This window comes from Alligator mississippiensis, chromosome 4 (genome assembly GCF_030867095.1).
Source record: "Alligator mississippiensis isolate rAllMis1 chromosome 4, rAllMis1, whole genome shotgun sequence".
NCBI classification, from domain to species: domain Eukaryota; kingdom Metazoa; phylum Chordata; order Crocodylia; family Alligatoridae; genus Alligator; species Alligator mississippiensis.
In genome coordinates, this window is record NC_081827.1 from 130,433,167 (window position 1) to 130,459,217 (window position 26,051).

The following is a 26,051-nucleotide window of genomic DNA, read 5'->3' on the forward strand; positions in this document are numbered from 1 at the left end:
TAGATGTGCGGCTCCAAAACCACGCCTTTACTATGCTCCATGCCTCACAAATGGTATTCACACGTTGTCCCTCTGAGTCCTTGATTTAGCTTGGCCTCTTGTTGTCATTGGGCTGTTGGCCCCTGTCCCTGTACCCTCACTGGTGCTGGGCTCTCCGCCGCCCTGTCACTGCGCCCTCACTGGTACTGGGTTCTCCACACTGTAGTGTGCCCCAATGAGGTCTCCTCCTCCCCAACAGCCTCAGGCCGGTCCACTGGTATAAATAACAACAGAAAACACAAGTCCCTGGGCTACAACGCAACAGTAACCTGAGGTACACTATCCCTTTTAAGAAGGCAAGCTTCTCTCTCAGTATAATGTGCCTACCCACAAGCACTTATGAGCTCCTATAGCCCCTTAATCCTACCAGCAGCAGAACAGGCAGTCAAGCATTTCCAAGTAGCTTTCTCTACAAGAGCTTCTTTCCCCTTGGGTGCTGCCAGAGAACTAAGTTTCTAATCCCAGCCCTGGGGCTTATATGTGCCCAGGGCTCTGCCTTCTTCCAGTCAGCTGACCGGGTGCAGGTGCAGGCTAATTCCCTCATTTGCTTGCTGCCACAGCAACCTGCACCTGTGGGGGCTCTGCCTGGCTCCTAGGGCCTTCTCTCTAGGCAGTTTCTGCCTTTAAAGGAGCAGGCACACCTTAGTGTCCTGTGACAGTCAGGGTGACTGAAGTCCCCCATGAGAACCAGGCCCGATGATAAGGAAACTTTAGCTAGCTGTTGGAAGAAAGCCTAATCTACCACATCCTCCTGGTTTGGTGGTCTACAGCAGACCCCCTACCACCCTTGTTGCTCTCCCCTCTAACCCTCACCAAGAGACTTTCAACAGGCCTATCTCCAGTTTCTTACTGGAGCTCTGACTACTCATATGGTTCACTGACATAAAGTGCAACTCCTCCTCCTCTTCTCCCTGGCCTGTCTTTCCTGAACAATTTATACCCATCCATGACAACATTCCAGTCATGCAAGCTATCCCACCAAGTTTCTTATTCCAGTCATGTCATAGTACCATGACTGTGCAAGGTCTTCCAGTTCTTTCTGCCTGTTTCCCAGGCTCCATGCATTCCATGTACAGACACCTGAGGTAACTAGTTGATTGCCCTACTTTCTCAGGAAGAATGAGAATGCTTCTCTTTTTGCCCCCTCCCTCAGCCTCCTTCTGAATACATACCTATTACCATCAAGTCATGGCAGATGAGAAGCAGGAGGTGGAGCAGGCTGGGGAATACAGATAGGAAGAGGTGGGGACTGAAGCCCAGACCTGTCTATAAATATAGAACTACTAGTAATAGGAGCATTCTTATTGTGGTTAGGATTAGGAACAATTAACAAAGGATAGAGGCGTGTGGATATGTTATTACGGGCAACAAAAGGCATGGATTCTTTGTGCATCATTCTCCTGTGACTACACGTGTGTGTGCTCTTATCTCACAGTAGATGTACACTAACCTGTGGTAACTTAGTTGCTTCTGACTAAGGGACAACCTATCATGGTCTAGTTTGTATTTACCATGGTGTAAAGGACCATGTAAATAGGCAATTATGACAGAGCATCATTTGCATGGTAAAACCTGCCTTTGTTTTGCAGTAGCCTATCATTGTGCTCAAAGATCTCACTACCTTTTGGTAGCTGTATCAGGCCCAAAGGTCTTTGTGTAACCCATTGGAATAAGAAATAAAACGTTAATAAATCATCAGGAAAATCATGGGAATAATAGAATAATTAATTGAAAAAACAAAAATGAGTCGCATCAAGTTGTTGATTTCACACTTCTTTTCTCTCTAGTCAGAACATGACAGTGAATCACAACTTTCCAAATTCAAATAAGGTACATAGATGATACAAAATGGTTCCAGCCTTACCATCATAAGTCACATAGGGGACTTGAAATCCCTTGCCACTGTTTCCTTCATTAGATTTGAACTGAATCCAGAGTTTTCGTGATCTGGAGGTAAATGCTATTGGTCTCTCATATGTCTGACAGGTTTCATATGTAGTAATTGAAGAAGAAGAGGCTACAAAATTAAATACAGACAGGAGAAATATTTAGAATATAATTTTGTTCTTTCTTTGCTCTGGAAGAACAGAGATGTCAAACTTATAGTACATGCATTCATTTATATCTTTCCCTTAAAGAACTAGATATTCTCATAAGAGAGGCTAGGATTTTCTACAGATACAGGAGACATTTCTCCCCAGAAGACTATGGTCATTTCTCTCTTCCCCAAGGTAGTGTGGGAATGTAGCATCAAATTATTATTAATAGTACTTGTATTATTGTAGCTCCCTGGGGCACTGTTTTCACATATTAGAATGGGACAGTCTGCCCTAGAAAGCTTGTGCTATATGAGCACTTGTAAAAATTCCAAATGGATGAATTAGTTCAATAGCACAAGATTGACCGTCAGATTGCAATGTACTAGGACCTGAAAGGCACTCTCATGCTGCAAGATCAAAATACAGTTGACAGTCTGGGAGCCCTAGAAGGATCCCACAGACACCCCAGAAGCACTAACAGTGAGGTGATGAAGAATAATCTTCAATCCAGGAATAATGTGACAAGATGGAAACCTTAAAGTGGAGACAGGTTTAAAAAGATTTAAATGCTTTTTTTTTTTTAACCTAATTCAAAGACTACCTTTTGATAATTTAGGTAAACATCTTTCTGTGTTGAATTAAACAAATGTTAGATATTATGGAGCTGATCCAATTTTCAGTGAAGTTTTTGAAAAGCACCTTAGTGACATGAATACATTTTGGATCAGATCCTGTATGACCTTCAGGCAACATTTCAGAATTGCCCAATTTTTTCCCCCTGGTTTTCTTTTGAAACAAAATTTGCAGAAAAAAAAAATCAACCTTATTTAACTAAGGCTGCTTGTAGACAACTCCCCCCCCCCCCCCAAAAAAAAAAAAAAAATCAACCCCAAAACCCACCTGCCCTTTATCAGAAGCAGCAGCATGTTACTTTGACCTGTCTTCACAGTGTCTGTATAGATGGGGTGTTTCAGCTGGGTTTTTTGGTGCTTTTAGCTAAAGCTAATTCAATCAGCTATTAGATAAAAGTGCAAAAATGTTCCAGTAAAGTGCTTGATCTATGGAGATACTGGGTGGGCTGGGTCCAACTAACGCACTACCTCTTCTGGGCATGTGCTGGACTCAGTGTGGAAATGTGCCGAGTTTAAAATAAAATGTAGTTTTTTGGGGGGTTTTTTTGTTTTGTTTAACGCCTGCAAGCAGCCTAAGTGTTTTAAACTGAAACAGAGCTATATAATCTGATGGAATACCATTCTATAAAAATTATTCTGACCAGTTCCATTACAAACTTAAAAGACTCAAAATGAAACTGAAACGTATGAGAAACTTAAAGATCTTCCCAGAGCCACCCATCCTAGCTTTCAAACAAGCACCGAACCTCGCTAACCTCATCACCAGAAGCAAACTTCCTCAAGCCCAGAACACACCAAAAGGATCCAGATCGTGCCATGACAAGAAATGCAAAACATGCCAACACATCTCCACCACCCCCACTATTACTACACCCCACAACAGAGCCATCAGCATCCCAGGATCTTACAGCTGCACCTCCAGAAATGTAATATACCTCATCCAATGCACCAAATGCCCTGATGGAAAATATGTAGGAGAGACCAAGCAACAACTGCGCACCAGAATGAACACACACTGGAAATTCATCAAAGACAGAAATACCCAATTACCGGTGGGGGCACGTTTCTCACAGGAGGGCCACTCTCTCTCCAATCTCTCAGTCCTGATCCTCAAGGGAAATTTACACAACACTTCCCAGAGATGAGCCTACGAGCTCCATTTCATCAACCTCCTGGATACTAGATATCATGGACTAAACATAGACATTGGATTTTTGATACATTATAATCCGCCTGGCAACTGACTCCCCAGCCCAGCCCAGCCCAGCCCAGCCCAGCCCAGCCCAGCCCAGCCCCTGGCTTCTTTACTTTTCATTCCATCCAGGAAGAGCACACACCAACTGCTGAAGCTTCCTTGGCCTGACGAAGGGTTTTTGAACCCGAAAGCTTGCTTAATAAATATTCTCCAACTATTTGGCTTGGTCTAATAAAAGATATCAAATTCACCCAAGGAACCTTGTCTGCCTGAGAAACTCAAAACACACATTACAGGTATAGATATACATAGTTAAAACTCCCAAACAGATTTAACTCTGTCCTGCAATGCTGCCACTGTGTAACCACACATGATTATAATTAGTGCTTAATATGTCTATGGCCTCAGTTTGGGTTAAATTTTATTTTTAAATATATTAAGTTTGCTTGTTTTCCTTTCCTAATGGAGTCATTACTGGCATAGTCAGGGTTGCATTCAGAGACAAAGACTGCTTACAGATGTGAAAGCTCCCCCACCAGAACAGCCCTTGACTTTCAGCTCAGCCTGCACCCACACTGAGCACAGTGCATCCCCAGAAGAAGTATCATGTTAGTTGGACCTTGCTTGCCCAGTGTCTGTATAGATCAGGAGCTTCAGCAGTGCTTTTTGGCACTTTTATCTAATAGCTGATTGAACCAGCCATTAGACAAAACCCCCCAAAAGCACTGCTAAAGTGCCCAACCTATACAGATGCTGGAGAGCCAGGTCAGACTAACACAATGCCTCTTTTGGTAAAGCACTGTTTCGTTTTGTCTTTTTTTTTCCACGTCTGTCAGCACCCTAAGTGTTGTAAAGAATGCTGTGGGCCTCCATTCTTCATATGTAATAAAATGGCTGAATCTCTGCTTGCCATGCAAACTTGTATTTAACCTTAAATGTGGAACCATAGTCAGGGCCTCTGTAATAAGAACAGAAACTGAAGTTACATGAGCTAAGATAAACTTAGGTGACTGGTCATATTCTCAGTTGGTGGAAAGCAGCATAGCTCCAGTGACTTCCATGAAGATAGGCTTGTTTGCATCATTCAAGATGTGGTCAGACAAGAATACATTAGGGACTAGATCCTATTCCACCTGGTTTGAGTTCCTGGAAAATTGTTTAAGTAAAAGGTTATGAAACTTCCTATTCCTGGGTGTTGCTTTTTGTAGCTTAGTCTTGAGGTTAAGATGAGGGTGCATTACAGAAATAGAACAGGGTGGAATAAGGTGACAAAGTCCACTTAGGTACCTAAAAGGTGGAATAGGATCTGGCCCTGTGAGTTCCTCCAGGACATTTTACATATGATAATTACCACACTAACATAACTTTTTAACACTAGTTACAATTTTCTCTGTTAATTCATTCCCAAGCACTTGTCCAATTTGATTGAACTGATGGACCCTGTCCATTCCATATGGATATTCTGCTCAGACCCTTTGATGTAAACATTTGAATCACTCAAGACAGGCAACTTACCACTTTTTCTCATTACTAAAACATCACCACACTCATCTTCTATTGGAAGGAATATCTCTGGAACTACAATGAGTATTCGCCTTTTGGGAGGTGGGTTTATATTCCAAGTGCATTCAACATTAGCTGGGTAATCTCCAGGGTAGTTTGGAGATTCAATATAGCCTGTATAATCTCCAAGTTCCCCTCCACAGTGCTGGTCTGTGAAGAAACATAAATTAGCGTTTCTGCTTTGAAGTACCTTCAGTTCTTTAGGACTTGTCATGGACAGGTCAACCCTTCCCTGTAGCTTTAGATCTGTGTACATTCTGTAGCTGTCCCTTTCCTTACATGGAAGGGCTTTAAAAAAAGTACTTAATCTTGAGAGCCAGCTGCTAACTGATTTGCAAACCTAAAGCTCAGGTTTACCAGTGTGGAACTAACTTTTTTGATGTTGCCTCATGTAGTTAAATAGGTGCAATCTCCTTGTTAAGATGCACTCAGAATGGTTTAACTGCACCTGATATCAACTGAGAATGTTTGCATACAGAAATTGCTCTGGTTGAATTGAAACTGGATTAATTGAACTAGACTGAAATGTTAACCTAACTTAAATGAACTAGTACAAGCTACGTAGGCACACTTAGCTTAAACCTTTTCCCAGTCAATGTAGAGTAAAGTGATAGAACACATTTTTGTTTTAAGAGGGTGCACAGCCTCTTGACCATGATTTTTTTCACATAATTCTTTAGTTAAAAAGGTACAACTTTGAAGCAAAGAGGGGGTAGGGAGAGAAGGGGGCTACACCAATTCGGCCACATCATTTTCCAAATCTGTGTGTGTGTTCATCTGGCCCAGCTCTTTATGAGAACTCCTTATTAACGATAAACCAGCTTGCCCTACTCACTGAACAAAACACTGTCCAATACATTTAGATTTCCAGTGAGCATCCTATCATAGGCAGAAGTTGTTAGCACAAATTCTTAGGCTTTTATTAATCTGGCTACTCTGTAATCATGACAGTAAGAAGAATGCCATTTATTCAGCAGTGCAGTGATAATATTTTGGGGCAGTCCTGAGTAAGTTAAATACTGTAACTGAAACTCTCAGTTAAATTAGGGTTATTCACATGGCAGGGTTGTAGTGACTCAGTACACATAGTAACATTTTACCTCTTCAAAGTACAATGCAGACATTGTCTAAGCCTCACACAACTCCTAGAAAACAGGGGAATGCTTGGTGAAGCTGATAAAGAGAAGTGAAGTGATTCTCTCAAAATCACAGTTCTGTTAAGTAGCCAGCTGGGGTTAGACTTAAGACTGCCTGGCTCTCTCTCTTGTGCTTAACAGCTTTTTACAGTAGCTGAAGGCTTTTAATCTTCCTGTGGCAGTTACTTGACATAGCACATTCAGGACTTGAGGAACCTCAAGATCTAAAAGTTTCACTCACTAATCAAAAAATGTAAATACTTAATGGAAACTGATAGAACACTTGTGGATATGTAAAATTGGCTGTAAATCTGCATACAATTGCTCTGCACAACTGCCTCTTGTGCCAGGAGATTTAATATGTTAATATATCTCTGCTCTGTTCTGCCACTCACCCAGGATACTTCTCTCAGTCCCTAAAACAGTTTTATGGGCATTTCAGACTCAGCAGCAGGAACCCTAATTGCTCATCCCAGGCCTGCCAATGACTTCTCTCTATGGGGTTGATCAAATCCGTAAACTCTTTGTTTACCCTTATTTGTAAAGCTTGGAGTAATATGCTTGCTTTCTGGGCCTGACTAAAATGTCTGGAAGTTCTTAAACTATTTTCCACATGGAAAGGGCTATGTGTGCACTATTAATGCGAGGGCCAAGCTGTACCCTTGGCTGTATGTATAGGGTTGTATTGCAAGCAGCCAGAAATGTTCTATCAGTAATGGTCATTTTATCAGTAGCTGGGTTGCAAGTGGTGGTCTGTTGTTGTTAAAAGGTTACTGACTTCTGTTCTATATTTATTTAAAAAACCCAAGTAATGAAAAAAATGGGACGGTATCAATGACATGGTCTGAAAAATGGTGACTATCAAAGTTATACTGAGAAACACTCAGGGTTTAGCTACCCACACTTGCCCCTTTGCAGGAAAGGGGAGGAAAAAAATAAAGGAAGAAAATGTATTCTAAAAAATAATAGAATCAATCTGCTGCATATTAGTCAAAACACCAAAACTAAACATCAAAAGCATTGTACTATCTGACTTTTCTGTTCACTTTATAAAATCAGCCACATATTAACATCCAAATCTTTATGAATACGATCCTTTTCAGCTGGCTATTAGAATCTAGTCCACTTCTGTTCACACTATCGCTCTGTGTCTTTGTTCACTACATAGGTAGATTGTAAGCTTATTGTAAGCTACTGTAATAACTGAGTAAAACACAATGAAGTACCACATGTGTTCCTGAATGGGATATCATGAAAGCTTTTTACTTTGTTTCCTTCACTTGGCTGCTGCTTATTAAAATTGTTGGTTATTAGAATCAAAAGTGATCTGCCTAGCAGATGCTGCAACAGCTTGATCCTGAAAGTTCCCACTGAAGTCATGCCATCCAGCTCTGGTTCAGAAAGTTACTGGACACATATCACATTCACACTGGTGTAACTTTCCCTTAAGCACACAAAAAAATGAAAGAAAGAAGGAAACATGGCATCTAGGCCTGAATTAGTGTAACTTACTGGAATCCAATGCAGAATTATGTAGGTAAGTTATACCAGTGTAGGTGTTGGATGTTCACTTCTATCCTGGTGTCTGCAAACCAGCAGTAGCCTAACATTGCCTTTGGGAGTTAGGGGGCAAAAATAGTTACTGCTACAGCTGGCAGCTGGCTACTCCATGATTCCAGCAGCCAGCGCTGCCCTATACATTGCTGCTACCCAGGGTATGAAGCTGCCCTGTTATGACTCTGCAAATCAGCTCCTTCAACATATGACATATGATAATAGTGCCTACTACAGTGGCTACCCTAGCTAGGTACAGGTGGTTATCTGCCTACTCTGGATACTGTGGGCATTTTTACATGCTGTGGGATGAGGCGCTGGGCTCTTTATTTAGCGAGCTGCGCTAACTAAAAGCACATGCATATTATGTGTCAGTGTCCCAGAGCTGAAAAAATGGCAGCGGGATGCCTTGAACTAAAGCTCATCAGATGTGTTTTATTTCAAAGAGCTCCTGCTGCCATCTTTTCAGCGTGGAGATGCACGGGGATGCTGATACACATCATGCAGAAGGCTGCTGGAGCGCATCAATTTCTCCAGAAGACTTGATTAATGTGCTGCTCCGTGCATGTGTATAGGAGCTTTGTAACTTAAACTGGGGAACCAAACAGTGTGAATGCATTATTTGTCCAAGCAGTTATTCAGGTGCCTAGGGGGATTACTCAAAATGGTTAAAGTTAGATATATGTTTAAGCATTTTTCTTAATCGCTGCCTCAGTGAGTACACAAGGATAATAGAATTTGGCTGGGGGAAAGACATCAATACAGAGAGCAAAATTAATGGGATCACTTGATTTTACAGGACAATTACACTAGTCTTAGTTATCTGACAAATATCTCATTAATTCTCATTACAATTGAAGTGACCAGGGACTTCAGTGCTTAAATATCATATAATCAGATTGAAAATTTAGGATAGATCTTAAACAAATCTTTTTAGTTTTGAAGATCTAATTCAATATTTATAGTGAAACTGTCTTAAATTAATACGAAAGAGACCAGCAAAACCTCATTGCCTAGAGAAAGATTGGCATCTATTTAACAGTCAAATAAAATTGCAGTGTAATCCTTGGGGGATATTTTTAATGGTAATTTAAGATAGGGGGAGGATTACTACAGGAGACTCTTAATGCAGATTTCATTGTAATTAAATATTACCTGGTACTTGTATCATGTTTGACTATATCTCACAGTATTTTATAACTAGCTCTCATGCTAATTCCACTGGAAGTATTTTTATTTCTAGTGGGTGCATCTACATGTTCATTAATAAGCTGTAGTTACTGCACATTAACTTTAGTACTTGGCTAACCAAGGACTAAATCAATGTGCAGTAACTCGCGCTACTGCACAGTAGCACCAGTGCACAGGTTTGTAGTGACACTTAATGTTCAGTAGCCCAATACTACTACGCAGTAGTGTATTAGCACTTTTTTGCCTGGCACACTACTGTGCAGTGTTAGTAGGCTACTGTGCAGTTAGCGTCTGGTGTAGATGCGCCCACTGAGACTCACAGGAAAATTAATCTCCATGAAACTTGCATGGTCTGGAAAGTTTATAAAAGCTCTGTGGTATTTAATTATTTTGTGCATGATGCCAAATTAAACTAATGCCAAAATATTTTATATGTATCCAGTGCTTCTTTTCCAGGTTTTGATGTTGTTCACTAACATTATAATTTTTCACAGTTCTAGCAGTGAGTAGAATTATTTGTTTCTGCTAAACTGCAAAAAATTAGCTTCATCTTGAAATTCTGAATATCCCAAAGGTTGGATTATTTTGGGTCTAGAGTTTTGGTTCGGTCTCATAACTAACTTAATGTAACTTACTTTTACAGTGTGTAACATTAGTAGAGCCATCAAAATCTGTACTTGTATTCCCAGGGCAGGTTATGCAGTAGTTCTGACCAAAGTCAGGTTGGTAGGTTCCAACAGGACATCTGATACATCTGTGCGTCGTGGAGTTGTAATAATGGCCAGGAGAACAATGCACTGTACAGTATGAAGATATGTTATTTGTAGAAAGTAACCATCTTCGCTGCAGTGGCATCTTCCCCTTCCCTTTATGTGCTCAGTCATTTCCCCACTCCAAAGAGTTTTAATGCATTATTTACTTGCATTGAACCCTTAACTGGAGTCACATTCTAAAGACTAGTGCAAAAAATAAACTTATCAAGGAAAGTAATGTTGTATTTATCACTCTTAAACAGGGTGAATGCTTTGCTCCTGCAAATAGGAGCAGATGACTCTTTGCAACAATACAAATGCCTTCTGAAATGCCAGAAGAGAAGTTTTAATTACCAGGCACTTGACAATGCAATTTGTACCCATTCAAGCAAGCACATATGTATAGGGTTAAATAAGTTATTTCCTAACCATTTATGCTGCAGTGTGAAAACAGGCAGGGTGCATCCACACATGCAAGCACATGCACTTGCAGCAGCTCAAATAGAAGCGGTGCAAATTTGAGCTGGGATTTTGTGCCTCAATGCATGTGCCTGGACATGCACTTTGTTGTGGAGCAAATTGTTCCACTTGGAGCAAAATAACCCTGCCTGGCTTCTCCCAGATCTGCAGCCAGGGGGAGCTAGAGCCAGCAGTATAAAAACCTGCTTTGTGCTGGCTCCAGTAGTATAAAAACCTTCCCTGGCCAGCAGTTCAGGGCTACTTGCCCTCAGGAGCTTCTGGGGCCTGGGCAATTAGTATCTGGGGACACTAGCCCCTCGTGTCAGCTAGACTGCTGAAGCAGCATCCCAAATTCACTTTTTAAAATACCCCAAAACCGACATTCTTCCAAAATTAGAACAAAAGAGAGAAAGAGGGATTGATCAGATGGGCAATGTTTTATTGCTATATTTACAATGTTAAAGCAATTTGGAAGCCGACCAGTGTCTCTAGTATCATAATAAAATACATCCTAAATATTTATATGTTTCAATGTTTGTTTTTGTTTTCCTTATCACCTGGTGGGTGTGTGGGTATGGAGGGATGTGGGGGGATGCAGGTCAGTGTGTGGGTAGGTGTGGGGGCTTCTTAGGAGGGGTGAGTCCCCTGCCCCCACATGGCAGACCCCCCCCCCACATCACATAGACTACCCTGCCTGCAGGGTCCTAGCCCCCCATCCCCCCCGCCAAGGGGCTACAACTCTCTGCTGGTCTCCAGCCCCCTGCTTATTCTTCTACTCGTCTCCAGCCTCTGGAAGCTGGAAATGATTAGGAGAATAAGCAGGAGGCTGGAGACAGCAGGGGAAGTCTCCTGCTCATCTCCAGGGGTTTGTCTCCAGCCTCCTGCTTGTTCTCCTGCTCATCTCCATCCCCCTGCTCATTCCCAGCCTTGGGAGGCTAGAGATGAACAGGAGAATGAGCAGGAGGCTGGAGATGAGCCCCTGGAGATGAGCTGCAGACATTCCCCTACTGTCTCCAGCTTCCTACTCATTCCCCTGCTCATCTCTAGGGTCTCATCTCCAGGGGAACGTCTCCAGCTTGTCTCTAGGGTCTCGTCTGCAGCCCCTTGCTCATTCTTTTGCTCTATCTCCAGTCCTCTGGAGGCTGGAGACAAGCAGGAGAATAAGCAGGAGGCTGGAGATGAGCAGGGGAGCAATCAGGAGGCTGGAAATAATTCAGGGATTCCCCAGTGGACTCCAGGCTCCTGATGGCTCCCCTGCCTGGCTCCAGCCTCCTGCACTGCTCACAGCTTACCAGTAGCAGCAACAGTGGGGGCCACTCAGGGCCTTATGGCACAGTCCCCTCACGTGGTGTGGGGCAGCGGGCTCGACCCTGGCTGCCTGGCACCCACACTGCCACTGCTGTATTGTGAGGGTGCGGCTCAGCTTGGCAGTGCACTGCGTGCTGTCTGGAAGCTCAGGGGTGCAACAGCTGTCACCCAGGGCTCAGCGCTGCTCAGCCCAAGTGGCTGGAGCTCTGAGTCAGCACAAAGTGACCTGCTGAGCCAGGCCGCACCCATGCGATATGGCACTAGGGGTGCCAGGCAGCTGGGGCCAAGCCCCGCTGTCCCCCATGCAGAGGGCTGTGCCATGAAACCCCAAGCAGCCCTGAACACTGTTGCTACTGCCAGTGAGTGTGTGTGTGTGTGTGTGTGTGTGTGTGGGGAGGGGGGTGGGGGGGCATGCTGGGAGAGCTGGAGGAATGAATGGGGAGCGGGGGAGAACGAATGGGGCAGGGGGAATGAATAGGGGTGGGGGCTGGGCGGGTCCTCCACCATGGTCCCCTCCCCCCTCCTCCAGGCCCCCAAACCTCTACTTACCTGGCAAGCCAGTTTCAGGTCCCTGCAGCTTGCATGGGTAGGTAGCGTGCTTCAGCACCGGGGCTAGGTCCAGCTATAGGGACGCTCTGGCTGGCTACCAGAGCATCTCTGTAGAGGACTGAGTCTCTGGTTGCCTCAGGGCACAGTCCTGGACCATGCCCTGCCCCACTTTTTTCCCCTGGGGTATTTTTGACCCCTGGAGGGTCTAATTTTGCCCCGAGCTTCAACTTTGCAGTGCGGAGAACATTTTTTTTGTTCCCGCATGTGCCTCTTGCAGTGTCTCAAAGGGGTTTGAGATGCTGCAAGAGGCATGTGTGTGCTTGTCTGAATGCGCCTGCAGAGTATAACATGTTGCACATCTGCTCTTTCCCATGATCCTTTTTATGCTTGAAGTGCAATTTCATTTCAATTGTATAATGCTGTTCTTGTAATTCCTTAGTTCAGAGTGTCAAAGATACAGCCTGTGGACTAGATCTGGCCAGTGGAGCCCTATCATCTGTCCTGTAGTGCTGCCTGTGGGTTTTGGATTGGTCCTGTGCACTGCATGCAGCATGCCCCCTGAAGAAGACTCTACAATCTCAGCAGATCATTTCTAGTTTACAGATTTCTTGACTATTTACAGATCTGTGTTTTTCTGAAGATCTTTAAATCCTTCTGCAATTACAACTTCTCAGTGAAAGGGCAAATTGTGGATAAATTTCTATGCAACATATTTTACAAAGTGCAGACATTTTTTAAATTCACCTTTTGTTTCACAGTCCTGAAATGAAACACCACCTTCGTACTTTGTTGCTAGCCCACCACCACAGGGAAAACAGAGGGTCCTTCCTGATTCAGGCTGATATGTACCAAGAGGGCATACCCTGCACGGCTTAAAGCCATCTGAAGAGTAGTATCCAGGAGAACACTGTCCTAGAAATTGAAAATAATTATTAAACCTAGCTTCCAAGCAAAATATAAAACCACACTTTGATAGCCATGCTTCCTAAAACTTTAAACATCACAGCAGTAAACACCTATGTCAGTTATAGGACAAATCTTAGCTAACTGTATTATAATTCACGTAAATAATTGCTGAACAGAAATATTTTCTACATGGATTCTTTCTTACACCTGTTTGTTTGTTTAATCTCTGATTCCATTAAGGTCTCATTAAATAAGAGCAGTCTTCACTTTTATGCACCTTTCATATGAGAATGTCAAAGTGCTTTGTAAACCTTCATTAATTCTCACAGTACCTCCATGAGATTGAGCAATGTCTTTATCTCCATGTTACATATACGGAAAATAGAGGAACATAGGAACTGACAGATTACATCACATTTGGAAAAAATTTGGAGAGCTTCAGAGATTTGGGCAGTCCCCACTCGCTGCTGCAGGGAGCTGGACCTGGACTCCATGCTGGTAAGTAGGGGGCCGAGGAAGGGAGGCTGGAGGAGGGGGGAGGAGACCATGGGGGGGAGCCCTGCCAGGCCCCATCCCCTGCCTGCTTCCCTAGTCCCTCCCATGGCTGCCCTGCCTGGCCGCAGCTCCTGGCTCTAAAAATAAAAGAAGCCCCCACTCACCAGCTGCTGTCACAGCCCTGGGACTTCTGGGGCTTGTGGCAGAGCCCCCCCCCCCCCCCCCCACACACACAGCGCGGGGCAGTGGGAGGCAGCAGGGATTGCACCCCCCTCACCGCCTGGCAAGAACTGGTGAATTTGAGGCTTTTTTCTTTTTTTAAAGAGCTGGGGCTGGACAGGGAGAGTGGGCAGGGGATGGGGCCTGTCCAATTCGGCAATTTGACCAATTCGGCAGCGGCTGAACCTCTGAATCAGATTCAGTTGAATCGATTTGGCACAGTGATTCACATCACCTAATCAAATCACTGTCCCCTGAATTGGCTGAATCGGAATCCAAAGCAAATACTAGTCGCATTGCAGGGCAACACTAGATGCTTCAGAGGCAGATGTTAGAGCTGTAGCTCATTAGAAATCTTCTAACAGAAAATATCCATTTGGCAAAATACAAAGTGTTATTGGGCAATACACTGAATTCAACCAATTTTTCTGATAGAACACTGGGCATGTTTCTAATAGAAACCTAATTGGTTTTCTACTTAAGCACCTGGCTACTTGCCAGCATACCTGTAGGTCTGCCCAAGGGTCATGCCCCTCCAGACATCCAGAGGCCATGGATCCATGGTCCTAACATAGGGACAACTCTGAGGCTGAAGCCTCCGCACTGTTGTACCATTTCCAGATGCCTGGGCCATTTGTTTCCTTGGGCTACCCAATTCCTACAACCTGGAGAGACAGCATCCATGAAAGTCTGGTAGCCTTGATAGACCCTGGATTGAACCTGAGCTCTTAGGCTCCTTGCCACATGCCAGGAAATCTTAGGAGTTTGTATGGGCTGGGATTTCCAGCTCCCGTCCTCAGTTACGGGATCAGGACTCCTAAGCTTCCTCCCATGGCACAAGGTGCTCTGGATTTTCACAGCTTCCAGGCTATTTGTTGGGAAGCTGGGACCCTGGATGTTCTGACTCATGCCAGAACTCTTAAGGCTTGCTGTGGAGCTGGAAACCTGGGTCCAAAGGTCTTTAGTGCTGAAGCAACAATGTTATGCAATAGGGCTGTGTGAAGCTTTGGGTGCTGATTCGATTCAGAGGAGATTCAGCCCAGTTCCGTAGCCAAATCACTGAATCCGAATCAGGAGACCAATAAAAAGGTCTGAATTGATTAGCTCTCCGAATTGATTTGGAAAAGATTCGGAGAGCTTTGGTGATTTGGGCAGTCCCTGCTCTGCAGCAGGGAGCTGGACCTGCACTCCATGCTGGTAAGTAGGAGGTGGGGAAGCAGGGGCTGGAGGAGGAGGGAGGGGACCATAGGGAGGATCCCTGCCAGGCCTCATCCCCTGCCTGCTCCCTTAGTCCCCCCTGAGTGCCCCCCAACCTCTGCCCACTCTCTGAATCGAATCACTTTCCCCTGAATCGGCTGAATCTGAAGTGAATACTAGCCATTTGGCACACGCCTACTATGCAATCTACTTCAGAGTTAAAGCACTCAGTTATTCCAGTGTCCTGTGGCTTCCAGATCTGCCCCACCATAAAGGCTGCTTCAAAACTGAGGACTTCATGAGTTCCACTTCTTGATCCAATTGTCTCCTTAGACTACGTGACTCCTACAACCTGGGGAGACAGCTTCCAAGAAATTTTGACAGCTTGGGGAGAGAGCTGTCCTAGGATCCTGGAAACATACAGGTTCCTGACTTTTGGGACATTCAGATAATAGAGCTCTAAACCCTGGAAGCCCCGAGGCTTCTCACATCAAGACAATCAGCCACAGAACCAAGGAATACCTGTCAGTAGCTGACTAAGATTGAAATTTTTTTTTTCATAGTTACACTATTGTTCATCACTGAATTACAAGCAACTAAACTGATCACTTGAGGTTTGGGCTTTCTAATCCAATTCAGGAGAAAAAGATTTCCAATTTAGAAAATATTAAAAATGGGAAATGCTGTTTCTTAACTGGACAAAAGGCAGATCTGGGATATTTCCCCCCCTGCATTACGTCTCATCCTAATGTCTAAGAGTAAAGGTCAATCTTAAGCCTGGAAGGAGAAAGTGTATCTCTGCCATAAAGTTTGTCATAATTGATTATGAGAATTCTGGATATTTGTGATATCCATATACATATACATGTTCAGTTTAATCGTGACATGTGAAAAAAACCTTTGCTTCTATTGATTTTGACTTTCTTACCTTTGAATTTTTCAGATTGCCCTTCAATCAGTGGGCGGGGGCAGTAAGGCAGGAAGAACAGTAATTCTCAATCCAGCTTCCTGTATCATTCATTCTTTTATGTACTTTTTTATGTTCCCACACTTTAGTTGCTCTTCTCTGAACTTCATCTGCTTCACTAGTATCCTTTTTTTGTAAAGGGTTGACCAACACTTCACATGGCATTGTGGCTGATAGTGCAACAGTTGGCTTATGTGCAAGGCACTACAATATCTCAGCATTATTCACCAACCCATTCCTTTCGCAGTTTAACCTCCTGCTTGCTTTTTTGACTATGATGAAACAGACGGTCTTCAGTGAGCTGCCTTGTAGAGTGACCAATTCACTTTCTTAAGCTAATATGGTTAATTAGAACCCTGAAACATTCATGACTAGTTTACATTTTCTATCTGATGTACGCTGCTTGGCATTTGTCCATACTGAGTTTCATTTGCCATCATGTTGTCCATTAACCTACCTCGAGCTGGTCTCTTCTGTAGTTCCTTACAGTCCTTTCTGATTCATATTCTTCTAAATACTCCGTTTCACCCACAGACATTTCCACTTTACTAATCACCCCTTTCCCAGATCATTGATATATTATATAGCATGGGACCTAGAGTGGAACCTTGAGGCATCCCAGGGTTACTTCCATGATGAAAAATGCCCATATACTCCTGCTCTGTCTTTTCTGCCTCCTGTCCAGTTTTTGATCATGACAACACTTGGTCTCTAACCTCATGAAACCTGAGCTGTTTTAGTAGTCTTATGGACAATCTTGTTGAAGGCTTTTGAGAAGTTTAAATAAATTACATCATCTGCTTCTCCTTTAGTCACTTTTTTACTGAAACATTCAAAAAATTCTAAGATTATTATTTTCTCTTGCAAAACTCATCCTGGTTAGACCCAGAACATTGTCTTCCTGTAACGGTTGTCATTTGTAATGATCATTTCAATGAATTTGCTAGGTACAGCTATAAGTTTAACTGGGGTACAATTACTTGAGACACTCCTAAAGCATTTTTTTAAATGGATGTACAGTATTTGTTGTTTTCCAGTCCTCTAGGATCCATGGCCAACCTAAATGAGAAACTGCCTATTTAGCAGCTCAGCTGCTTGGTGCTTATTCCTTACAACTTTTGAATACATACAATCTGGCTGTGGTGACTTTTGATTACATTACGACTTTGTTCCAAAACCTCTTCATTTGACACTAGGTACACACTAAATTAGTGAAAAGACAATACTTGCTTATTTCATGTTGAAAGCAATATATATATATATATATATATATATATATATATATATATATATATATATAAATGAAGTATGTGTCTGTCTGTATGTATATTCTCTTATAACTCAAGAATGACTGGTCCTATCTACCCTCAACCTTCCAAGATCACTGAATACCATCAGAAGAAAATTAAACATAGGTTATTTTTCATTTGACCATTTTTGGGGCTTCCAGTGATTATTTAAGGGAACCATGCTTTTCTCATGGACAGTTATATGTGGCTTGCTCCAAAGTTAGCAGTCAAAGAGGGTTGTATATACTGGCGCCAACAGGAAACACCACAAACGTTGTTTACAAAAACGTTCTACAATAAAGATCATTCATTTGGATGTCATTTGAAATGTCGCTCCATGTTAAATATGAAATGTTAAATATGTTGTACTGTGCTCTTTAAAAATTATATAGTATGTATGTACACACACACACACACTAGCAGAAAGGACCCATTCCTCATCCAGTTGTTATTTTTGTAATTGAAGTGTTTGTTTATTTTCAAAGAACTTAGTACAACATATTTAGATAAAAAATATTGCTTTTCTCTCTCTATATATATCTGTTGAAATCTGCTTAATCAGAATCAGGCTTTCAAGGAAACACCAGTGTTTATGATGAAAAATGTCTCCTTGAAGGCCTTATTCTGATTAAGCAGATTTTTCAAGAAAGAATCAATTAATAAAAGGCAGTATATTGCAGCTGAAGTGGTCCCCATTTGTTTTCTTTCCATCCTGCTAACTCAGTTAAAGAATTAAAAATCTCTGGGTGAAATCCCAGCCCCACTGAAGTCAATGGCAAAACTCCCATTGGCTTCAGGATTTTAATCTTGGTTTCCCTCCTTGGCTGAAATGCAAGAGACTTACTGCACAAGAAGCACAAAATGATTAGCGTGCCACTGATTTCTGAGAAGTTCTGTGGTACTGCTAGCTTTTGTTTTTTTATGATTTTGGGTGCTGGTACTAATTGGTATAGGTCCACTGCAATTAATAAGCAAAGGATCTGGGTATAGGGTACACATCTTCTCATTACAATGCAAGATTTGCCTATGCTAGAAACAGACGTTGCCAAATGAAGTGGATCAGTTATGTCAGGACACGTACCAGCTCAATTGATCTGCTTCACTGGGCAAAGCAGACATTGCCCGTTGTCCCAAAGAGTCAGGCCCCTGCCACTCTCAGGAGCGGCAGGGGCCCAAGTGTGCAGGACAATTCTCAGGGCACATCTCTGCAAGTGGGGGAACCCCAGGTTTCCTCACTTGCAGAGATGTGTCCTGAGTTGGGTTCCCTGGGTGCACCTCTGCAAACAGGGAGCAGCTGTGCACCCAGGCATTATGACTCAGGCTCTGCCTCTGCAAATGGGGAAATGTGGACAACTGCTCCTAGGACTTCAGGGGCCCAATTCTGTATGCCTTGGGAGCACCTGCTTGGGGTGGCTGGAAAGCATGGGCCGCTCCAGGCTGTCCATGATCTCCCTCCTTAAAACAAACAGATGTCCACTGAAAAACAGTGGCACAAAGTTATACTACCTTTCATCATGGCCACAAATCTGTGCATTTGTGATGTAACAAAGGGTATGGATGTCTGTTTGCTTTTGCTTTGTTTTAAGGCAGCACACAGGCAATGTCTGTTTGCAGCCGTAGAGATACCCAAGCTAGCTCTGGATACATCAGCCTGAGAACTGGAAGCAGTACCCCAATTAGTTGACTGATTAGTTTTGCTGAGAACTGAAAGAAGAGTGAAGAGTTATTCTGTTTCCTTGCTATCAGCTTCTCTGCTGAAATTGCCAACAAATAGCCATTTAATGAAATCTATCACAAAAAATGGCCACCAGCACACTTTCAAATCAAATGGAATTACTGTACTAGTTAGACAACAAACAGTGCTTTTAAAATGGGGCTGAAATAAGTCCCCTGGGAAATGTTTCAAGTAATTGGTTTTCCTGATTAGAGGTAGTTACCTGTTTTAGTCATCTGACAAAGACGGCTGTTCCTTACAAAAGCTTAAACCTTTTTGAGTGAGTTAGTCTAAGGTGCCATCCTTTCCTACTATCTGACTTTCCTCATTAAATAGAGCAGACTGCATTCATTAAATAGATTATACTGTGATCTAAGTACTGGAGTCACTTGCTTTCTTGCAACTTGAATATTGCTTATGTTCTTCACAGTATTCGCTCAAAATTGCTGGCATACCTTTTGTATGTCTACTGGGAGCTGAGGGTTTTAGCACATGATTAATTACATGTGTGATGTTGCTTTGTGAGATAGGAAGTGCTATCTATAACATGGTTTTGTCCACACAGGCTATTTCAAAGCTGGAACATTTTACAGAGACATGCTGATTTCATCATTTTCAACAGGAAGGTTTATGAAATCCATGGTAACTTCTAGAATAGTGGTTCTCAAATCTTTTTAGACTCAAGGCACCCCCATCCATAACTTGTCTGAATTTAGTGGCACCCTGTTTCAGAAACAAATTTCACTTGTTTTTTGATTGCCAAAATATAACAGAGCAATTCTTCTGTTGAAAGAACTCATGAGGACCACAGCCACTCAGAACATTTTTAACACTATGGATTCCTATTAGAAATCTTTGGGTTTAGCTTGTGAACAGTGTCAGTATTTGCATACCTACCCATGCTGATATTGCATAGCACCCTGCAACAACAACCTGAAAAAGATCTTATGGCACCCCAGGATACTGTAGGACCCTGACTGAGAATCACTCCTCTAGAGAGAGAGAGGAGACCTGAACAGAAAAACTTAGTCGAGAACTTATATCTGAAAATGGCTATTGCAACACAATTCCATTTAGCAAAGATGGTAGCATAACTGAGGCGGGGCGGGGGGGGAGGAGGAGGCAACTGGTGCAGTAGTCCCAGGCTCTGCCTTTGTTGTGAGGGAGTATGCAAAAATATATCCGTGACTCTAGTGACAGCTGATTCCACAACTGTGACTGGCACCGCAGCAGCTACCACTGCCCTAGGCATGAAGCTTCCCAATTATGCCTCTGAGCAAAGACATTTGAAAAGATTCATTTTCATTCCAGTGCAAAATGAAAACTAATTTTGAATTATTTTAAGTAGTTGGGAAATGGAATTTCATCTTCCACACAGCTGTACTGTTTTTTTCAGCACAGGATATCAAAACACATGTGAATTTAAACTTTATTTGATCCATAAGTGATCTGCATTGCATTTTGGCTGAAATAAAAGTCAAAAGTGTTGAAAATGTATAAGTATTTCACTGTTTTCCAACTGTACAATTAAATTATTTGTTGATCACTGGAAAAAGTAAAAACTTACTCATAACAACCACCCTGAGACACCATCCCATTTCTTTATCCAATGATAGCAAAAAACAGCAATGTCTTGAAGCAAATTATATTAACGCAAATTGCATTAATGAGTATTCAAAGCTGGGCTTTCAAAAGTCCAACAAATTACACAGAGGTATGTATGTGTGTGTGTGTGTGTGTGTGTGTGTGTGTGTATGTATTTATTAGACTTTGGAAATCCCAGATTTTGACACTAATTAATGTAATTTACTTGAATATATTTTGCATCAAATTAAATGTTTTACAATTAAATCTCTTGCCTATCAAAACATCTACATTTTGCACATCTGTAACTAAACCAGGTATGGAAAACTGTTTACATTTGTATCTCTGCCCTGTTTAAAGTGTTTTAGGAACATTAACAAATTTAACGCCACAACACTTTTCTGAAATAGGTGAACATTATTATTGCTTATTTTAGAGACAGGTGATCCGCTTCAGAGATTTTTAAATAACTTGTGAGGGAAGATCAAATAGGATGAGATCTTAGTACATTTTGGCTCTGACGCCACACACCAATGCGGCATCCTTTCTTCTGAGGTTTGATTGTTGCTAACACAGATGAGCTAAGTCACAGTTTGATAGTGTAGTCCCCCAAAGATTTCCTTGGCAGTATTATCAAGCAGGTTAATTCATAGAGTCACAGAAGTTTAGGGCTGGAAGGGACCTTGTGAGATCATTGGGTCTAGTCTCCTGCTCTGGGCAGGAAAGACTGCTGGGGTCCAATAATCCCAGCAAGGTGTGCACCCAATTATATCATCCTATTTAAAATTTTCATTTGATTCAGACTGCAGTAGGTCCTAACAAGTCAAGAAATAACCAGAATTCCACATCACCTGGGGCAAAGGTTGCTCAGTTGTATACCAATGCCCAAAATGGTATTTTAATTCACATTTACTTGACCAACAAATGGTTAGAGCAAATTGAAACGTTTTTTGGTATTGTTTGTAAGTGCACAGAGCTCTTTTCTGTTAGTGTTACAAGACAGAATTGTGGAAGGCTTTCCCCACTTTTAGCCTCCATACCTTGCTTGTTATTTGGGTTCACCTACTCCTTTTAGAATCAAATTAGACTTGCCTCCACATTCTGATACATTCCGTGCGCCTGTTATGCCCTGTCCATCGTTACTTGGGCAAGGTTCACAGGTAAGTTGACCTTCTGTGTCTTGGTATGTTCCTGGTGAGCAAGGAATGCACTGATTATGCTCTCCGCTATAATAGGCGCCCGTGTTGCAGGTAACTGAGAAAAGAAAAGTGGAATCTACATAAGGACTTTCATTTTGGTAATATAGTTTGCCTTCATATAAAAACCTTACAGAAGATGGATCTCTTTGACCTGGTCTACTTTTAACAACAAAAAAAAAATCTCCAAAGTGTCATTGGTTTTTGGTAGATAAATATAAGTTGTGGTTTTATGGGAGATATAATACAAGATGTATGTGCTGATAGCATAGTAAGCTGACATATCAATTATAAAGATGTATTTGCAGGCAATACATCCCATCTCAATTGGTATTTTTCTTGACAGTGAAATAGTTTAATTGGAAAAACATTCTAAGCGTATAAATTAATCCCCCTGCTCTTCATCTTGCAAGAGGACACTTTATACTTTTGGCTTTAAGGGGTAAACCTTAAGGGTTTCTAAACACAATAGTTACAATGCTCAGTTCAACCTCTCAATTACAGAACTGTGCAGGTGCAAAGGATGTGCGTGGTAATCCTGGATAACCAGAGCTGCACATGCAAATTCAATGCTTTTTGCATAGAAATGGCCACTGATGTGTTAAAGTGCCTTAAAATAGTGTAGAAGCTGACTGAAAATTTGACTCCAAGTCAGTACAGTGTTATGGGCATCAGGAGAAAGTAAACTGCATTCTTGATAGATTAGAAACCTTGTGCTGAAAATTGCAGTTGAAGAGTTATCACAAGCACCTGATCCCAAACAATGCAGTTCAGTCAGTCTATCCTTGTTGTTCTACATAAAGCAAGACCCAGGATTCCCCACATTGTTTAGGTATCAGCTAGCTTTACTGTATGACTTACTATTGACTAGTTAACATTCAAGATCTATATTTTGAATAGGGTGCAGTTGATTCAAATATAACTTCAAGTTTTGCTGAGACTTACCACATTTTTCATCCTGCAGCACTTGACCTGTATTGCATGCTTCATGTCCTTCAGTAGCCTTAGCTGGCTTCTGAGCCACTTCATATTCTGTCCCAGAAAACTGAACGTAAAATTGCTGTTTGTTAATAGATTTCCTCAATGTTTTGATTGCAGTTTGCAGGTTCTGCTCCATTCGTTTCCGCACACAGTCAATGTTACAGGTGTCTAGATGGGAAAGGATCAGAAAGCAATTGAGATTCATGTTTGAAGTAGAGATGCTTAGTATACCATTCCTAAACAGTATGCCATGCTAACTATTGGAACACTTTTATCCCTCTGGCACTTCATTTGCTTCTCTTTATGTGCCAAGTGGAAAAAATATGTTTTTCCTAGTACCAGAACTGACTGATTAGTGGCAGTTTTGATTTTAGGCCATTTGAAATGGACAGACAATCAAACTATAGTGAATCAAAATTCCCAATCTGTAACTGCACACAGAGCACTGATCTTGTCTTAGCTTCAGCATAAGGAGCTCATTGCCTTGTTCTGTTCCAGGTACAGAATCAGAGATACAGCAGACATGGCACACTCTCCAGAGGTACTGAGCTGGGATCTATCAAACAAACATGCTGTATTGTCTCACAGGCTATAGAAGTGGCAGCTGCTCTGCATGTTGCCACCTATGTATTATGACATTTTCTCTTTCATATATTTCTATGAGTTCTAACCATTCCTAGACATTTTCAGAGCCAACTTTCCAATTACATCAACTTTGAGCTTGGAAAGCTTGTTGAATTTTGTAATGCATGTTGCATACAAGCCTGATGAAATGCAAGTTGACTGGCTGATCACACCATAGCACTGTAACATGACCTTCCCATAGACCAGACAAGATCTTTCACAAACCTGAGACTTCCTCTGATTTCATCTCCACTTCAAACTCAGCAGTGATATGAGACACTTCTTTGGAGGGTGACTTGCGGCCTCTGCGTTTTTTCTTGGAGGAATCACACTTCAGATTCACAAAGGTCACCTGACAGTTGTCTGTACAAGGGAATTGACCTCCTTTGCATAACAGAAGTGACATGGAAGAGAAATCAAGTAGCAAGGTAGCAAGTGACAGGCTTGCGTGTGATATTAGAGTTGGGTTAACATTAATGCTTTGGTAATGTTACATAACATTGCACATGCACTGTTAGATGAACTATTTCTGGTTAGATGAACCTCCCCCCTCCTCCAGTGCCCCCACCCGCTAGTTACTTGTCAGGAACCTGGGTCCAGGTCCCTCCAGCTTGCACCACTGCTTGCCCCACATGGGCAGGCAGTGTGCTTCAGCACTAGGGCTAGTGCCAGCTGTAGAGACACTCTGGCTGGCCACCAGAGCGTCTCTGTGGAGGACAGAGCCTCTGGTTGTCTCAGGGCATGGTCTGGGACCATGCCCTGCCCCGCTTTTTCCTCCTGGGGTATTTTTTGATACCGGGATGTCTGGCTATCAAAAAAATGTGTTCACAGTGTGCTTCTTGCAGCATCTCAAAGGAGTTTGAGACACTGCAAGAGGCACGTTCGCACTCATCTGGCTGTGCCCAATGAGGGTAAAAAAAGAAAATAAAAATTCAGGAGTGTTTTTACATAATATTTTGCCTCAGGTTGATAAGGGAAATAAAGAATCAAAATCAGAAATTTGCATGTGATGCTGTTAAATTACTGGGTGACCCAGCTGCAGTTCCATTTCTGAGTAATACTTTTGTTGTACAAGACAAATTTTAACTGTACTTGACTTCTCAAAGTTATACTATGTGAATCCTAAAGAAATGTGAAATGTGTCATTTAAAGCCTATATTCTGTTTACCTCTAAAAGTGACATTTGAGATGAAAAACACATTTAAAAATGACTTTGCATGTTAATAATACTCATCTAGACAGTTAAAACTAGTCTCCATTCTGATAATCTACTTTACATGTCCCTATTTCTACTGCTTGTTTATTTACTGTCCTTCCCTCTGTGTGGGGGATTAATCTGGACAGATCAATTTAGGTTACAACCTGACTGTGCTCAGATTGCAGAGGCTGCATGGAAATATCGAAAAGAAAAAGTGTTTAACTGAAAAGACAAAAAGTAATAAAAAATATGTATTCATAGCAAGTTTTGCCACTTTCAAATGCTAGACCAGCCTGACAAAGGATTTCCATTTCTGATTTTGCTAAAATTTGATATATCTGTTTTGTTTTCATCCTTTGTTTGCAATATCATATAACTAAATCATATAACTAAATATTCCAGTATAACTGAAGCCATCCATAACTACAGATTTAACTTTTCTGGGAAGAGGCTGCTTCTGCCTGCACCATAGGATGCCAATAGGAACATAATACAAATTAAAATAACATATCTTATTTTTATCTATCTAATTTTAATGAACAAAATTCAAACCTAGCCCACTTCCTTCCAAATTCTCTTTGGCCAGTAACTTTTGATCTCAGGGGAACTGTACCATTGCCAGAAGCCTTGCAGAATCAGCTAAATTCTGAATTTTTGAAGACTTCATAAGATCAACTGGTGGCACCTTATGATGAGCACTGCTAATCCAAACCCTAGTCCAACTTTAGCTTGAATCTGAATTGTGGACTAAGCCTAGGTTAAGGCCAAATCTGAAAGTCATAACTAAATTTCTTAGCAACTTGTGAGGAGAACAAGTTACCAAAACAAACTGAAACAACATTTAGGACTCTCTGATGATGTTATGAGAAACCACATACCAATATGAGTTTGCTTCCCAGAACCTTTATTTTTTTCTTTGCTGCGAGGCTGTAAATGGCACTTTGCATCTTTAATTTTGAAGCGAGCTTTTTGCTTGATTGGTGGGGCTAAGGAATCTGTTGAAATAAAATTAAACTTTATCATTCCTTGTACAGCCTAAATGAATGCAAGCACTTATTTGATTTGAATTAGTAATTTTCTTGCAACCTCTAAAGCAGGCTTGTCCAACATGCATCCCTCCAAGCTGTTTTCTGAGGCCCGAGGTGCTGCAACAGGAAACGAAAGTAAACACTGTACTTTCGTTTGGGGGTGGGGAGGGGTGTTGATGCTGCTTTCTGTGAGGTCTTTGAATATGGCTCGCTAGCCCACTGGGTGATAAAAAGTT

The 26,051-nt window shown here is 42.0% G+C and overlaps 1 protein-coding gene across 7 annotated transcripts in view; it reads right to left on the bottom strand.

Moving 5' to 3' along the window:
- Positions 1-26,051, bottom strand: part of SCUBE1 (signal peptide, CUB domain and EGF like domain containing 1) — a 383,661-nt gene that overhangs the window by 24,684 nt on the left and 332,926 nt on the right. For 5 of the 7 annotated variants that reach the window (XM_019481708.1, XM_019481710.1, XM_019481706.2 and 2 more), the window contains 8 exons: positions 25,666-25,782; positions 23,815-23,973; positions 22,930-23,133; positions 21,881-22,042; positions 13,162-13,329; positions 9,985-10,146; positions 5,421-5,618; positions 1,904-2,056 (listed from right to left, as the gene is read on the bottom strand). In XM_019481708.1, coding sequence (XP_019337253.1) covers positions 1,904-2,056; positions 5,421-5,618; positions 9,985-10,146; positions 13,162-13,329; positions 21,881-22,042; positions 22,930-23,133; positions 23,815-23,973; positions 25,666-25,782 — 1,323 coding nt within the window. The remainder of the gene's footprint in view (positions 1-1,903; positions 2,057-5,420; positions 5,619-9,984; positions 10,147-13,161; positions 13,330-21,880; positions 22,043-22,929; positions 23,134-23,814; positions 23,974-25,665; positions 25,783-26,051) is intronic. The other 2 variants (XM_019481707.1, XM_019481705.2) reach the window with 1 other exon arrangement.